Here is a 17,827-nt window from a genome sequence, read left to right as displayed (position 1 = left end):
TCCCTGGTGGCGCAGTGGTTGAGAGTCCGCCTGCTGATGCAGAGAACGCGGGTTCGTGCCCCGGTCCGGGAAGATCCCACATGCTGCGGAGCGGCTGGGCCCATGAGCCATGGCCGCTGAGCCTGCGCGTCTGGAGCCTGTGCTCCGCAACGGGAGAGCCCACAACAGTGAGAAGCCCACGTACCACAAAAAACAACAACAACAACAAAAAAAAAAAAGATCACTATTATTATATGTAATAATACTACCATTATTTTAACTTTGGATGACTGTTGGTTGGGTAGTTAATGTCTTAATAAGCCATCCCTTGGAACTATTAAATAAAGCTCTGAAAGCTAAAAATGTTCAGATTCTCTGACATTTGGCTATTGTTTCATTTTATTTTTTGACTGTTATAAATTAACTTTAAAAAAAATGAACTTATGATTTTAGAATAGTTTTAGATTTACAGAAAAGTTGCAAAGATACCACGAAGAGTTCCCCACATACTTTATATACATTAGCTATTGTTTTTAAGTAATAAATGTGAAGTATGTTATCCTACCAAGTGACAGAAAGATGAGTATTTTCAAAGATAAATATATACTAGAAAACAAAATGCTATATATAAAATGACCCATCCAGTACAAGATCAGGAGGACAATTATTTTTATTATCTTTAGAAAATAAACAAAATTTCCCAAAGCAAATAAATTAAAAAACTGTTTCAAACAGATTTACAAGTATAAAAGGCATGATAACAAATCTAAGGCGGTTCAATATGATGAAGTTTAGAATGTATCTTATTTCACAGATAACCTAATAAAATGGCAAATATTAACCCATATTATATTAAATCCCAGATATTTAACTCCCTAAAAATACCATTTGAAGCCCAACGTGAATTACCAAATCTAACAAAGAAATAGTTAAAATGATTTGAAAAGAATACAAATGAAACATTAAAAACAAATGAAATTTTGATAAAGAAAAAAGAAAACTAATAAAAACCTGTGGTATGGTGGGTAGGATGACAGTATTCTCAGCAGGGACTGGCAGGACAGGGATCACAGGGACAGTGGGAGAAGAGGGAGGTACAGCTTCTGTTGGCTAAAAATCATCAATGACAAAAAATCAGGAAAAATATCAAATAAAAAGGAAACACATAATAGAAAGTTTTGTCACAAAGATAAATTATAGTTTCCAGAAATAACTGAAATTGGTAAAATAATATATTACTTCAATTTAAATGAGAAAACGCTCAATTATACCACCAATAATAATTTTAATGACTCTAGTTAAAACGAGTGACTACTCTTTAGATGTTTAAATGAAAATAATAAAAGATAATGATTTAACAATACTCCTCCACTGGGAGGCAAGACACTCACTTCACAGACAGACTACAAAATATTTTTGTAGCATTCAGTATATATTTGACTACTTTCCTCCTTGCATTCAAAGAATCAAAAGTAATTTCATTAGCCCATGAGGTAGGCAATTGGGGCCTATAAGTCCACAAACAGAAGATTCAAAGGACTTAAAAACTGAATTTATATCATTTTAAAGAATCTGTGCTGTTAACCTCTACTATCAAGAACTGTAATAACCTGTCTTAAACCTGCCTGTAAAGTCATTAAGTGGGAACTCTAGTGACATAATTTAAACTAAGAAGTTTTGATATTTATACTCAATTACTCTATCAGGCCTAATTACTATTTTTAAAAAAAGGTGTTAACTGGAACACAAAACAGGTGTCTTGTAACAAGTTCCAATCTCTATAAACTGGATTAATTCATAAATATTTGCTATACCAATGACATATTCTACATATTTAAGAAAAACATTAAAATCAAATCTATAAGAAAACAATGTACATTAGAAGACACTTAAAACAGGAAGAACCAATTGCCAAACTTGAAACTATGCTTCTCCTCATTGATAAAGAAACACAAAATAAAATTATAATGTTGACCTTTTGTTGTCAATCAAATCAATCAAGATTTATCAAAAATGTATGGCATCTCTTCAATAATGGTGCTGGGACAACCAGATAGCAACATGCAAAAGAATAAAGTTAAACCACTACCTCACATCCTATATAAAAACTAACTGGAAATTAATCAATCACCCAAATATAAGCATTAAAACCATAAAACTTTTAGAAGAAAACATAGGGATAAATCTTCATGGCCTTGGATTTGACAATGGATTTTTAAATATGATATCAAAAGCATAAGTAAAAAAAAAATCAATTAGACTTTATCAGAATTAAAACCTTTTGTGCACCAAATGGCATTATCAAGAAAGGGGAAAGACAACGCATGGAATGGGAGAAAATCTCGTAAATCATACACCTGATGATAGTTTAATATGCAGAATATATAAAGAACTCCTACAAATCACCACAAAAAGACAATTAAAAAATAGGCAAAGGACTTGAACAGACATTTCTCCAAAGAAGATACACAAATGACCAATAAGCAATGAAAATATACTCAGCATCATCATTCATTAGGGAAATATAAATCAAAGTTACAATGATATATCACTTCATACCTACTAGGATGCTGTAATAAAAAAGTAAAAACAAAAACAGAAAGTAACAAGTGTTGGCAAGGATGTGCAGAAACTGGAATCCTCAAAAACTGCTGGTGGGAACGCAAAATGGTGCAGTCACTGTGGAAAACAGTTTGGTTTGGCAGTTCTTCAAAAAACTAACCCTAGGATTACCATATGACCCAGCAATTCTACTCCTAGGTAAATACTCAAAAGAACTGAAAAGAGGGACTTGAATACTTTACCCCAGTGTTCTATGATGCATTATTCACAACAGCCAAAAGGTAAAAACAATCCAAGTGTCCATCAACAGATAAATAGCTACAAGATGTGGTATATTTATACAATGGATATTAACTCAGACATAAAAAGGGATGAAATTCTGATACATGCTACACATGGATGAATCTTGAAAACATTATACTAAGTGAAATTAACCAGACACAAAAGGTCAATATTGTGTGATTCCACTTATATGAAATATTTAGAATACGTAAATTCATAAAAAGTAGACTAGAAGTTACCAGGGGCCAGGGAGAGAGGAGTATAAGGCGTTTACTGCTTAAGGGTTACAAAGTAAGTTTGAGATAATGAAAAGGTTTTGGAAATAGTAGATAGTGGTGATGGTTGGGCAACATTGGGAATGTAATTAATGCCACAGAATTGTGCAGTTAGAACTGGTTAAAATGGCAAATGTATTTTACCACAGTTAAAAAACTCAAAAAAACTTTAATGCATGGAAACAGGTCCTTTCACAGTGCTGTTGGATATATAACTTCATACAAACTTTACGAAAAACAATCTAAGTAATTATCTATAGCTTTAAAAATGTTCAAACTCTTTGACTTAGTAATTGTGGAAATCTATCCTAAGGGAATAATTCAAAAAGCAAATGTCTTAACACTCACTATATTCTTTTGAGCATTGTTTATACTTGGGGAAATGTAGGATATCCTAAATATAAGGTGTTGGAATGGTTGAGCAAATAATGATAATTTTATAAGATTAAATATTATGCATCAGTTAACAAGCATCTGAAAGAACAGCCTGTAAGTCATAAAGGATATTGCCTATGACATGGCATTAAGTAAAAAAGGGAAGATAAAGCTTTTATTTAAAAAATGGAAAGAAATGTTTGAAAAGTAAACCTCTGAGGGCAGGATTATGAATGGTTTTTCTCCCCTGCCTCTTTATTTCGAATTCTACTTTTCCAGTTGTCAACCATGAATACACAGTGATGCTATAATGCTGGGTGAGGGATGGAAGACCTATTCATATTAAGAGAAAAACAATTATTATGATCTTTTACCATCTCATTCTCTAGAAAATAAACTGAAAATGCGTTTCCCATTAATTGTTCTGAAAGATGCTAACAAATTTCAATGATTTTACAAGACTATTAGAGTTGAAGAAGCTAGGGATCAAGTTTTACCCTTCATTTTACAACTGAGCTAGGCTCACAAAAGGTAACCTGTGAGGAATTAGGAAAAGATTTGCTAGACTACTGTTACCTGGATTTCTTATATCCTGTAGAAAGAGATTTTAAGCCATTAGATTTTGTTTCCTTTTTTTCTTTCTTTTTAATGTTCCCAGTCTAAACCAGTTCCCTCTTTGGGATGATGGAAAAAGTTATAGAGATGGACAACGGTGATGGCTACACAACACTGTGAATGTATTTAATGACAATGAATTAATTGTACACTTAAGAAAGGTTAAAATGGTAAAATTTTTGTTATGTATATTTTACCACAATTTTTTTAAAAAAGGACATTAGGAATAAAGCCTGTGGGTCTTACTTGGGACTCCAGTCACCAATTATACATTGTTCCTATAGAAAAAAAAATTTAAATTCCATAGTATGAGCTTAAAACAAATAATTTAAATGCTAACTAATTTTCAATGGAATACTTACAACTTTTAAAAAATGTCTGAAAAACCCAGAGATTCTAACTCCTAATTTATGACAAAGAGAAAAAGATAGTTTTAAAAGAATTTACGTTAAGTGAAATAAGTCAGAGAAAGACAAATACCACATAATCTCACTACAAAACAAAACAAACAAAACAAAATGAAAAGAGACTCATAGATACAGAGAACAAATGTGTGGTTGCCAAAAGGGAGGGAAGCAGTGGGGTGGGGGGGCGGGGTGGACGAAAGAGGTGAAGGGAATTAAGAGGTATAAACCTCTAGTTATATAAGTCACAGGGATGTAATATACAGCACAAGAAATAAGGTCAATAATATTATAATAACTTTGTATGGGGAGAGATGGTTACTAGACTTACTGTGGTGATCGTTTCACAATGTACGTAAATATCAAATCATTTAGTACACCCAAAACTAACATAATCCTGTACAACAACTGTATTTCAATAATTTTAGAAAACTGCTGCTGAATCAACTGGATATACATATGGAAAATGAAATGAACCCTATTCACTCCCTTACACCATACTTAAAGTTAATTCCAGATGGCTTACTGACATAATTAAGAGATGTACAAAAATTAGGTTTCTAGAAGATAGTACTGATAGAATATCATCAGGATCTTGGTGTAGGCAAAGACTTCCTGAATAGGAAAGTACAGGTTGTTGAAGTCGAGCAGGGTGAGGAGAGTCTCTGTGCACAGGGAGTGGAAGGGTGGCAGCAGTCTGGAGCAGGGTGTTGCGGAGTCCGAGCAGGAGGAGGAGGGTATCCCACGTGGGCAAGCAGTGGCAGCAGCCTGATGTGTTTTGCTGGATCCCGAGTGTGATGGAGTATCTATGTGGCAGCAGTAGTAGTCTGGCACGAAGTATAGGGACCCCAGTGGGACAAGGTGGGGATATCTTGGATCTTGAGCTGGGTGGGAAGGATGTCTACCTAGAGCATCGACAGTGACAGGAGACTGCTTACATACAGGGGAGTTTTGATCCAAGGATAAAGGAAGCAAGGTTCCTCATGTCAGAGAACAGAGTCACAAATATGGAAAGGGAGAAAATTAGCCTGAAATCTATGGTTTTAGACTAGATTTGGAGGCACTGGTATGACTGCATGGTTTTCAATATATATAAATACAGAAATAAATGCATGTGTTTATATGTACATATATACCCTAGCTCTGTCTACAGAGAAGACCTGGGAGCAGTAACACCTCAATAGCATGAAAATACTTGGCATTCAGATCCTGGTTTATAAATACCCATTCTTTGATTTAAAAAAAAAAAAGAGGAATCTTTGGAGAAAAGGCTGATTCCAGTGCTAGAGTCTAGCAGGTACAATATGAGCCTAGAATATTCTGCTGTTCCAGAAAATAAGGAGGTGCTCGAAGAATAACGAGGGCATGACAAAGGACACTGAGAGTCAGCTTGAAGGGCTCTTATCAGTCAGATTGGGAATAATTTGAGACTCAAAATAAATAACGATAATGATGGCATAAATCCCACTGAATTAAACAGGACTCCAAGAGTCTACACTGATATAATTACATAATAATTAAATGAATAGAGAGAAGAGGGAGCACTTCCTTACAGTAGAATGCCAATTAAGAAATGCAGAAGGAATGATGGAGTTACAAAATCATCATTTGGCAACCATCATAGTAATAATTCATTCAAGAAACATCAACAAATGTTAAAACTTCCATTGCTACTGAATGAACCCTCCATTTCATTCTAGTGGAAGACAGTTTGAATGTGACACACACACACACACACACACACACACACACATACACACACGTATCTCCCCTACAAAGATTTATTAATTACAGTGAAGAAAGGAAGCAGATACTATCTTAAAGTTAACATCACCAGGACAAATCAAAATCATATGCTACCTGATAGGATGTAATAAGAATACATCGCTTCTGTGACATTCTTATCAAAGATGCATAACTTTAACATTAAACATCAGACAAACCCAAATTGAGTGATAAACTAGAAAATAACTGGCTGTAGTCATCCAAAGTATCAAAGACAAAAAAGTCTAAAGTTTATCATTTTTTATTTAATTTTTTTAAACAGCTTTGTTAAAGTATAACTGATATACAAAAACTGCACATATTTAATGTATACGATTTGATGAGTTTGGACATACGCATACACCTGTGACACAATCACCACAATCAAAGTAGGAGACATATCTAACACCTATAAAAGTTTCTTTATGCTTCTATAATAGGGTCAGCTATTAGCTAATTAATAATCCATTTTAACATAAAAAAGACAAAGTTGTATGCTTATATCAAATTTCAAGGCCAAGCAAAAATTTCCTCCATTAGGCAGTTGCTCTCCAAAACCCTTTATGATAAACTATAAATTCTTTAATATTACATTTAAACCTCACTGTAATACTGGCTCAGAGCCTATTCTAAATCTATTTCCTTTCAATACGATAATCTAGAGGATCTGACTACCATTTTTTAAAAATCCTAAAAAAATGTGCACCATCTGAATCCACCCCTCTCTCTACAGGGCACTGAGCAAGTACTTTGAAAAAGAACATATGCCCCTGCTTCTTCCTTAAGAAAGGCAAATACTGCTGAGAAACTCTTCAAAACCAAATGGGTACCAACACACACAATTTCCTAGCCACAGCCAATAACCAGTTCAGGTAACACAGAATTACAGAACAACAAATCATTTAGTTCATATGAAACAAAAATACCACACTAAACAAATAATATCTAATCAAATGAAGGTTGAGTAATGAGGAACAGCATAGATGTTAGATATGATAATACATATGAAGAGACAAAGGCTATTTTCAGTGCAGGATTGAGAGCATGGTAAAATTCTGGGGAGTTGTATAACAAGATTCTAAATTGGAAAATGGCAAACTTAAGACTCTAAACAATGAGGCAGCAATATACAGTAACCATTATATATGGGTTATTACAGAAAAGAAGGAAATCACCATAAGTATTTTAAACTTGAAAAATCTTACATACATATTTTATTAGACAATATGACTTTTATGCCATCATCCTTCTTCTGCTCCATTTGTATATATCACTCAATAAGATCAGCTCCAACGAGTTTTAGGTTTTTTTTTTTTTAATCTTGACCATGTGACTAACAACGGTCTCAGTTGTTTCTATCCATAGCAACACTATGGAATCATTAGCCTCGAAGGCTGCCTTCAGAGACTTGTTTCCATGACAACAGAGGCTATAATATTAACACTGTCTCAAAGAACACTGCAGAAAATTGTAAATTCCCGGAAAGTAACTGGATTGTACATATTTTTAAAGTACTTTTTAAATGCCAGTATCGAATTGACAGCTTTCTGAAAAATGTTTTAACTAATTTTTAGAGATTCTTGTTATTTATTCACAGCTTTATATTTTAAATTTCATTTAAGATCTTAAAATTATGAAAGCAGCTTTTAAAAGAATTTTGATAAAAAGTGGTCTGAAACCTCATTAGGTATAGCCACATGCTTAATGCGTACTGCACATCTACATTTATGACCATGTAACTCCTTTTCACTTCCATTAATTCAACAATAAATGAAAAACAATATATAAATTGAGTGCCCTTACCTTTAATAAATCTCTATTTGCTTAAAATAGTTAAAGTGGTTTTTTTTTTTTTTTTTTTTTGGCGGTACACGGGCCTGTCACTGCTGTGGCCTCTCCCATCGCGGAGCACAGGCTCCGGACGCACAGCCCCAGCGGCCATGGCTCACGGGCCCAGCCGCTCCGCGGCACGTGGGATCCTCCCAGACCGGGGCATGAACCCGCGTCCCCTGCATCGGCAGGCGGACTCCCAACCACTGTGCCACCAGGGAAGCCCTAAAGTGGTTTTTTTTATATGTGCATCTGAATCCTGACTGATACAGGAAGAGACAGAAGGAACAATTAGGAAGCTGCTATGATAATCCAGCTGAGAGGTTATCAGTGGCTTTAGCCAAATGATGGTGATGGTGAAAATGGACATGAGTAGTCAAATAAAGATAGATTTTGAATGTAGAATTGGTATATCTAGTGACTGATGGGAAGGTGGGAGGAAGGACTATTAAGAATAACACCAACAATGGCCACTAAAAAGTATCTTTTACAACACAGTTAGACCCAACCACAATAGATTTACAAGGCTTTCTGAACATATTTTTAAACTCTTTCTCACTTATTTTCTTTTTAATTTTTGGCTGCACCCCATGGCATGTGGGACCTTAGTTCCCCGACCAGGGATCAAACCCGCGCCCCCTACATTGGAAGGCGGAGCCTTAGCCACTGGACCACCGGGGAAGTTCCTCTCACTTATTTTCTTGCTTATTAAAATGGTCATCATAGCATAAGATCAAACTCTGAAGAAAGATAACTAATACCATACTACCAGGTAATTAATAATTGTTTACATCTTACATTAACATGTCACATGAATGTGGTAAACTGAGCTTAGAATACACACAAAGATTCAATAAGGTCAAAATAAATTTATACCACATTTACAGAAGATGAAATATATGAAATAGCAACTCTTTTGTTATCAATATCTTAGATAACAAGGAAAAAAAATTACCCCTATGCCACTGTTGGTCAATAAGGATTTTATTTTGTTTTTGTATGGCACAGTTTAATATTCTTAAACCAAGTTCCTTTGCTTAAATATCTACTATGTGGTAATGAGACATGTTTCTCTGAATAAATGTCAAAGAAGCTATCTAAGAGGAAAAGAGAAACCAGGGGAAAAAACTTCAAGCCTTTTTTATGTTTATAGAAGGATAAAGTACAGCACAGTAGATTTATCAAAACTGTTTGGGAATCACTGTACTTAACAGGGGTCCGGTATCTTCAGAATAAAGGTGTTTTTCATTGCTTAGATCCAGTTCTTATTTGATTCAAATGCTCTTTTTGCCACAGTTACTCCAAATAAGTACCTTCAACATAAACTCCATGTTATTTGAACCAGCTGTATATGATACCTGTGTCATAATTATCTCAGAAGCAGATAGCAACGAAACCAGATACATTTTTTAACAAATGCTAAGGAATTAAATATAAATTTTTGATTTTAAAATAACAGAGAGGAGGGCTTCCCTGGTGGCGCAGTGGTTGAGAGTCCGCCTGCCAATGCAGGAGACATGGGTTCGTGCCCCGGTCCGGGAGGATCCCACATGCCGCGGAGCGGCTGGGCCCGTGAGCCATGGCCGCTGAGCCTGCGCGTCCGAAGCCTGCGCTCTGCAACGGGAGAGGCCACAGCAGTGAGAGGCCCGCGTACCACAAAAAAAAAAACAAAAAAAAACAAAGAGGGGATAGGGAAATAGATCTAGTGATTAACAATCCTAGTATAGAAGCATGGGTACAGATTTGTTAGTTCACACAGACAGAACATCTAGTTTACGGATCTATTTCTGCTTGCAAGATTCATGATAGTTAAAGTATGTCATCCCTTCATTATAAAAAGATGGTATTCTATCAGCATTCAGCTGATCACTTTGTATTGGTAGAAGGATGAGCCAACAATCACTAAAAATTTCAAGTAAACAGAGATCCAAAACTTGGATTCAAAGATGTGGTTACATAATTAACAAATAGGTATGAAACTACCAACTGCAATATGCTGCCCGCCCCCCACCCCCCAATTTTATCAGACTATGGCTACAGAAACATACACAACCGTGGACTCCATAATGACTAACCTAAAACGGGCCCTTAAATCTTCCTAGTAATCATATATTTACCCTATTCTATTCATTCTTGTACAAGTCCCTAGTGATTCAGGCCACTGTTACCTTTCTGAAGTCATCTTCTACTATTCTCCTCCCACTCAGCGTTTCAGCCATATTGACCTCTCTGTTCTCCAAACACTATTTTTTTTTAAAAGATGTTGGGGGTAGTTTATTAATTAATTTATTTATTTTTGCTGTGTTGGGTCTTTGTTTCTGTGCGAGGGCTTTCTCTAGTTGTGGCAAGCGGGGACCACTCATCGCGGTGCACGGGCCTCTCACTATCGCGGCCTCTCTTGTTGCAGAGCACAGGCTCCAGACACGCAGGCTCAGTCGTTGTGGCTCACGGGCCTAGTTGCTCCGCGGCATGTGGGAACCTCCCAGACCAGGGCTCGAACCCGTGTCCCCTGCATTGGCAGGCAGATTCTCAATCACTGCGCCACCAGGGAAGCCCCTCCAAACACTCTAAACATGCTCTGGCCTCAGTCTTTTATTCACTCTTCCTCTGCATAGAATGCTCTTGCCCCAGACATCCATATGGCTCAACTCCATAACTTCTCTTATGCCGTTGCTCAAATATCGCCCTCCAGCTGAAGACACTCTTATTCTACTAACCCCACTCCACCCCCACCACACAGGCACAAACATACACATTTCCTGTTGTCTTCTTTTTACCTTTCCTCCAGCATACTACATATTTTAATTACATTTGTCATCTGTCTTCCCCCCCTTTAATATAAGCTCTAGAAGAGTGGGGATTCTTGTTTTATTTACTCCTAAATGCCCAGTGCCTAGAATAGTATCTAGCACACAGTAAATATTTACTACATATTTGTTGGACGAATGAAACCATGTGATTGCCAAAAGAGATTGAGTTCATCAGCACTCTAAAGTGATAAAGTGACTTGGAATGGACTGTGTACATCCTCCCTCCCCATGCTATACACAAAGCAGATATTGCTAAAAGATTCTGTGTGGTTGGGCGGTCACTACCAATCAGAAAGTGTTCAAGATGTTCTACCATACGATGACCTTATCAGTTTCAAAATACAAAAATGCCAAAAAACTGCCAGTTTCATGTTGTTCTCTACCTAGCAACAGCTAATTGCCTAATAATATCCCAGCTGAAAATAAACATGTCTTGGTGAAGAACACTTGCCCAAAAGATTTTTACCTCTTTCCTTTTTAAGCTGTATTAGAAAGTAAATATCACTGACAGCTCATATTTAAAACCTGTGGTGTCCTTCCTCCAAACTTCTGGGTTCTACTAACCTTAACCTGGCCCCTAGGTCCCTCCTCAGAGGTTAGCTGCTTCTCTGTTTTACCTTGGTGTTCCATGTTTCCTTTTCAGTTTCCTTTTTAACACCGCCCCCCGCCCCCCGTATTACATTTTCCCTGTTAAAATAATTACTGTGGTTTCTCTTTTCCTGGCTGGACGCAGTCAAGGTTACCAATCCTCTTGTTAAAACATAATTCTTCATCATTCTGTAATGAGGTTGCTTCTCCGTATCTCCAGATTCCTCACTTAAAAGGCCAGAATATTTTGTGGGACCAATAATGATGGTGGTCGTGAAAGTGGTGATAAAGATGATGATGATGATGATAGGCACTTTACTGATGTCAGATATTATAATAAGGGCTTTGCAGGTTTGTCCCATTAATTTTCACTAGATCTTAATCCCTGTTTTCTGTAGGTGGAAGAAAGAGACTCAGAATTTAGGCTATTTGTCCAAGGTGCTACAGCTAATAAATACAACAGAGATTTAAACCCAGGCCATCATCCTCTAAAGACAGCATTCTCAACTACTACACTACACTGTCTCTTCAGAATAGCTCAAAAAGAGCTTTATTTCGTCTTTATTGTTGCTATTGTATTTTATTGCAAAGACAATATATAATATCCCAGAAAAGAAACAATATTTCATCAATCCTTAGGTCAAGGGTTGGCAAACTTTTTCCATAAAGGGTCAGGTAATAAATATTTTAGACTTTAAGGGCCATGTAGTTTCGGTTGCAGCTACCCAACTGTGCTGTAGCAGCTTGAAAGTAGCCAAACGCAATTCATAAATAGGCATGGCTGTGTTCCAATAAAACTTTACACAAACAGGTAGCAGGCTGGATTTGGCCTACAGGCTGTAGTATGCTGACTCCGCTTCAGGCGATTTTAAAAAAGAAAAAAGTCTGATTAGGTCATGAAGAGAACAGAATATAATTTCGAGACACCTACATTAGTTTTTACTAACTATAGTTGGTTTAATTCTCTTGTAGTGCTTAACCTATGATAATAAAAACAAGCAACTCCTCCCCCAAAAAGGGAATGAGAGAATTAAAAAACAATAAATACATATGAAAATTTCAAGTTTCATCTAGAGTTTAAAATATTTTTACAAAAAAGGCCTATATAATAAAGCTGTGTTCTTATAACTGAAAGAATTTAGGATCTATACTGTATGTAGCCTTTCAGTTTGGAAAAAATGATTAGAATGATACAATTTTTGCTCTATTTCCCCTCTCCAAAATCCTGCTATGGCATTTAGTATAGCTGAAACAATTAATTCCTAAGGTTGGTATTCACCTTTGTTTTTCTTTTTCTTAAAATTAATTAATTAATTAATTTCTGGCTGCATTGGGTCTTCATTGCTGCACACAGGCTTTCTCTGGTTGCGGTGAGTGGGAGCTACTCTTCGTTGCAGTGCGCGGGCTTCTCATTGCGATGGCTTCTCTTGTTGCTAAGCATGGGCTCTAGGCGCACGGGCTTCAGTAGTTGCGGCACGTGGGCTCAGTAGTTGTCGTTCACGGGCTCTGGAGTGCAGGCTCAGTAGTTGTGGCACACGGGCTTAGTTGCTCTGCGGCATGTGGGATCTTCCCGGACCAGGGCTCGAACCCGTGTCCCCTGCACTGGCAGGCAGATTCTTAACCACTGCACCACCAGGGAAATCCCATTCTCTATCTTTCAAAATAATTACAAACTGATTATTTTTCAAATTTATAACGCTTTGATATATTAGATGGTTCTACCAAGATTAGTCAGAGTTAAATACAGAAAAATGACGCTGGGATATGTTTTGATTCAAATTGCAGATTATAATCTCCAGTTATTTTCCTCAGGACCAACAAAAATTCTGTAAGGCAATCAGCTGGTCCCATTTTGTCATAATAATAATTTCTTCACACTCCACAGCTGGCTGAGTCAATAGTCACAGTTCAGATTTCAAAAATACTGAAAATACTGTTCAGAAACGGGACTAAATTGGGGTTAACTAATGGATGAAGAATGAATAGGCAGGGCTCCTGTTAAGAGGTGAGGGGGAAAACATCTTTTAAATAAATTTATCTAGGGGCAGAAGTTGTACTCAGGATTCTCCTAAAATTCCACTGCTTCCAGATGTGACACCGGTTGGTTTATACTTGCACAAAATAGGTCCAGCCTTTGTTGACTGATTTGCATATGCCTGTAAAATTGTCACATCAGTTAGTTTATTTAAAGTTTGTAAAATAAGGTGATAATTGTAGGCTACTGTTCTCCACATGGTCTGAATAACTATGTTTACCTTTATCAAAATTCTAACTTTTGATATAAAAATGGAGGATTGAAAATGTTATCTAAATAACAGTGCCAAGAAGTACAAAGAATAACGCAGTGAGAGCTCTTTAAAGAAAACAATACTAAGTCAAATTTTGACAATAAGAATTTAAGTTCTTCATATGTTAAGAAGATATATGCTTCACAGTTTTTTCACAGAGGGCTTTGAATTACTTTAGAAATATACATAATTTTATAAAATCTTGTAATGGAGACTTGCTAATTTTAAAGCCATAGTTCTATATAAAAATGGCTTGGGAAATTTACAGTGGCCAAACCATATTTAGAAGTTCCAAATTTCCCTGTAGCCATCATCAGATTAAATGAAAACAGACACATATATTAACATTTGTTTATTTATTCAACAAACAGTCAACATGTGCGTTTCACTATGCTAGGCTCTAGGGATTAAGAGAAGAAAACATACATCAGTACTACCAGCTCTTGGGAAGCTTATGGTTTAGCAGCTGATAGTAAACAAATCATTACCTAACTGATTGCTGAAATGCAGCTGTGATAAGAGGTATGGAGTACAATTCTCAGGAAAACAAACACTGCTTGAAATAAGCAAAGGGCAAAAACGTTGTGCAGGCTGAATATCCTATTCTGACCTCAAAGCATATGGGCCAGTCATTTTTCAGCACTGTTATTAACACATTATTTTAGAAGTTAACTCTAAAACTACATATATATACACATATACATATAAAAAATACATATATACACATATATAATATACATACTAAAATACATAAATTGTAGCTTGTGAAATTTTTTTTACCTATTTGTCCTTGACAAAAGGACAATCTAACAATCATGATACTCTATAGAAACTACAAAGATGAATGCAACACACTTCCTAGTTATTAAAGAGCTTATATAACAGATTTCACTTACTTAGTTCTTCAAACTATAGCCAATCTAATCCACCTTAAGATACCAATGTTGCTCTTTTAACAGACTTTATTTTTTAGAGCAGAAAGTATAGAGTTCCCATATAACCTCTGCCCACACACATGCACTGCCTCCCACTATCAACACTCCCCACCTGAGCTATACATTGTACAGCTGATGAACCTACACTGACACACCATTATTATCCAAAGTTCGTAGTTTACACTAGGGTTCATTCTTGGTGTTGTACATTCTATGGGTTTGAACAAGTTTATATATAATGTCATGTATCCACCGTTATAGTACCATACCTAAGAGTTTCACTGGCCTAAAAATCCTCTGTGCTCTATCTATTCATCCCTCTCTCTTTCCTAACCCTGGGCAACCACTAATCTTTTTACTGTCTCCGTAGTTTTGCCTTTTCCAGAATGTCATATAGTTGGAAGCATACAGTATGTAGCCTTTTCAGATTGGTGTCTTTCACTTAGAAATATGCATTTCAAGTTCCTCCACATCTTTCCATTTCTTTTTAATGATTAATAACATTTCATTATCTGGCTGTACCACAGTTTATTTATCCATTTACCTACTGAAGGTCATCTTGGTTACGTCCAAGTTTTGGCAATCATGAATAAGGCTGCTATAAACATCTGTGTGCAGGTTTTCATGTGGACATAAATGTTCAACTCATTTGGGTAAAAACTAAGGAATGCAACTGATGGATTGTATGGTCAATCTGGTTTTTTTAAAAATTAATTAATCAATTTCTTTGGCTGTGTTGGGTCTTCGTTTCTGTGCGAGGGCTTTCTCTAGTTGCGGCAAGCGGGGGCCACTCGTCATCGCAGTGCGCGGGCCCTCTCACTGTCGCGGCCTCTCTTGTTGCAGAGCACAGGCTCCAGACGCGCAGGCTCAGTAGTTGTGGCTCATGGGCCCAGTTGCTCCACGGCATATGGGATCTTCCCAGACCAGGGCTCGAACCCGTGTCCCCTGCATTGGCTGGCAGATTCTCAACCACTGCGCCACCAGGGAAGCCCCAATCTGGTATTTTTTAAAAGCGAATATAACCATTGTAAATTTTTTGTTTAATCTTCATCTTTATGCTTTTCTAAAGTGTCCAACTATACAAATGACTGGGTCTCAAACACCATTTAAACATATTTTTGAGTAGATATTCTTTGGGTGAAAAGGGATACAATTAATTTCCGAATCTGAGTAATGTTATTAATTTTACAAAATTACTGGCCTTTTGAGTAGGAAATTAAACTTTGCCAACAGACAGCATCTCACAACCAAGTATAACAGAATTTTTATCCTAACTTTGATTGCTCGGTTAATCAATACTCAAAGAGACTATTTCTACCCATCCTCCTGGAAACTATTCTACTATCAGACTTGGCATTTCCAAAGTCGTTTAAGAGGATTATCTACTTACTCTCTATATATTCTAGTTTAATACAAAGGCATTATACTACTGAATATAAGCAATTTCATTCCTTAGAGATGAAGAAAAAAATGTGTATATATATATATATTTGATCTATCACTTCAAAACGCAACTATTATTAGGCATGAGGCCAAATGTTTGAAACATACATAGATAAGAAGATTAGGCCAATCCGTGTTGGTCCAGCGTGGAAATGCCTTGGTGTGAATATTTAGACCTGCTGCCCGGTAGGAATTGTCAGAAGATAAATGGTTACAGATGATGACACCACATGCCTCTGTTTGCCTGGGAAGTTCCCTCTTTCCATAAAAGTACTCCAAGTTTGGTCTATGAATTATATACTCATCCTAGTTATAAGGAAACCGAATGTTTTTTCTCCTCTTCTCTCCCTGCCTCACCTCCTCAAGGGTATTTCTTTCCATAAGGGTAAATAACAAAAGAATCATCAGCTAGAGGATCAGTATAACATTAGCTAAAGTGTGATATATGTTTCACAGAAGGTCTAAGAGAGAATTCAGACAGATTAAAAATATATAATAATAAAGAATCAAGTACTATTAAGTGCTATGAAGAAAAATATTTCAAAAGGTAAGAAGTCAGTGACATTTGGAGTGAAGAAGTGCCTTCTACCTTAGACAAGAATCTAGGAAGACCCTCTGAGAAGGTAACAGATGAGTAGAAATCTGAAGGAAGTGAGGAAATGAACTATGAGAATATGTGAGGAAAGAATGTTCCAGGCAGAGGAAACAGCAAGATTAAGGTTCTGAGATGGCCACATGCTTGATATATTTGAGGAACAGGAACAAGGCCAATACAGCTGGAACAAAGTAATTGAGGGAGCAGTAGGAAATGGGATTAGAGGTACTGCCAGGGGCTAGATAATAAAGGGCCTTTTGAACTATGGTAGAGAAGGATTTAGGATTTTATTATATATCGAATTGGAAGCCATGGGAGAGTAAAAACAAGGTACTGACAAGAACTGACATTCTGTAAGGATGACTCTGGCTGCTGGGTGAAGAACAGACTGGTGAGAGTAAAGAATGGAGCTAGGGAGACCAGATAGATATCTACTGCGATAGTTCAGGCAACAAATTAAATAAGTTGAATTAGTAGTTGTAGAAGTGGTGAAAAGTGGTTAGATTATAATATATTCTAAACACAGAGCCCTCTCAGAATTTGCTATTAAATTGCATGTGGAGCAAAGGGAAAAAGAACAGAAGATTATTCCAAGGGTTTTTATATTCAGCATCTCAGTGACTGGTACACTGAATGAAGATGGGGGAGAACAATAAAATTAGAAACTCTGTTTTTGACATGTTAACTTTCAGATACTTAATCCAAGTGGAGATACTGAGTAGGAAAGCCAGATACATAAGTCTAGTGTACGGGGAATAGCTCTGGACTGAAGGTATGAGTACTGATGTATTTAAAGGCACCTGGATGAGATCACCTGAAATATGAGTATAAAAAGAGACTGCACGTCCAGAGCCTGTGCTCTGCAACGGGAGAGGCCACAACAGTGAGAGGCTCGCATACCGCAAAAACGAAAAACGAAAAACTTCCTACGGGCTTCCCTGGTGGCGCAGTGGTTGAGAGTCTGCCTGCCGATGCAGGGGACACAGGTTCGTGCCCCAGTTTGGGAAGATCCCACATGCCGCGGAGTGGCTAGGTCCGTGAGCCATAGCCACTGAGCCTGCGCGTCTGGAGCATATGCTCTG

General features: G+C 36.8%; 1 protein-coding gene across 10 annotated transcripts in view; it reads right to left on the bottom strand.

The window, feature by feature from the left end:
• DLG1 (discs large MAGUK scaffold protein 1) overlaps window positions 1-17,827 on the bottom strand; it is a 295,020-nt gene that overhangs the window by 151,685 nt on the left and 125,508 nt on the right. For 7 of the 10 annotated variants that reach the window (XM_081235927.1, XM_081235926.1, XM_081235924.1 and 4 more), the window contains one exon: window positions 991-1,089. The exons of the other annotated variants lie outside the window; for them this stretch is intronic. In XM_081235927.1, the coding sequence (XP_081092053.1) occupies window positions 991-1,089 (99 nt within the window). The remainder of the gene's footprint in view (window positions 1-990; window positions 1,090-17,827) is intronic. 10 annotated transcript variants of the gene reach the window in all.

Source organism: Mesoplodon bidens (assembly GCF_964165515.1).
Source record: "Mesoplodon bidens genome assembly, chromosome: 5".
NCBI classification, from domain to species: domain Eukaryota; kingdom Metazoa; phylum Chordata; class Mammalia; order Artiodactyla; family Ziphiidae; genus Mesoplodon; species Mesoplodon bidens.
This window is presented reverse-complemented; position numbering and strand designations above follow the sequence as displayed.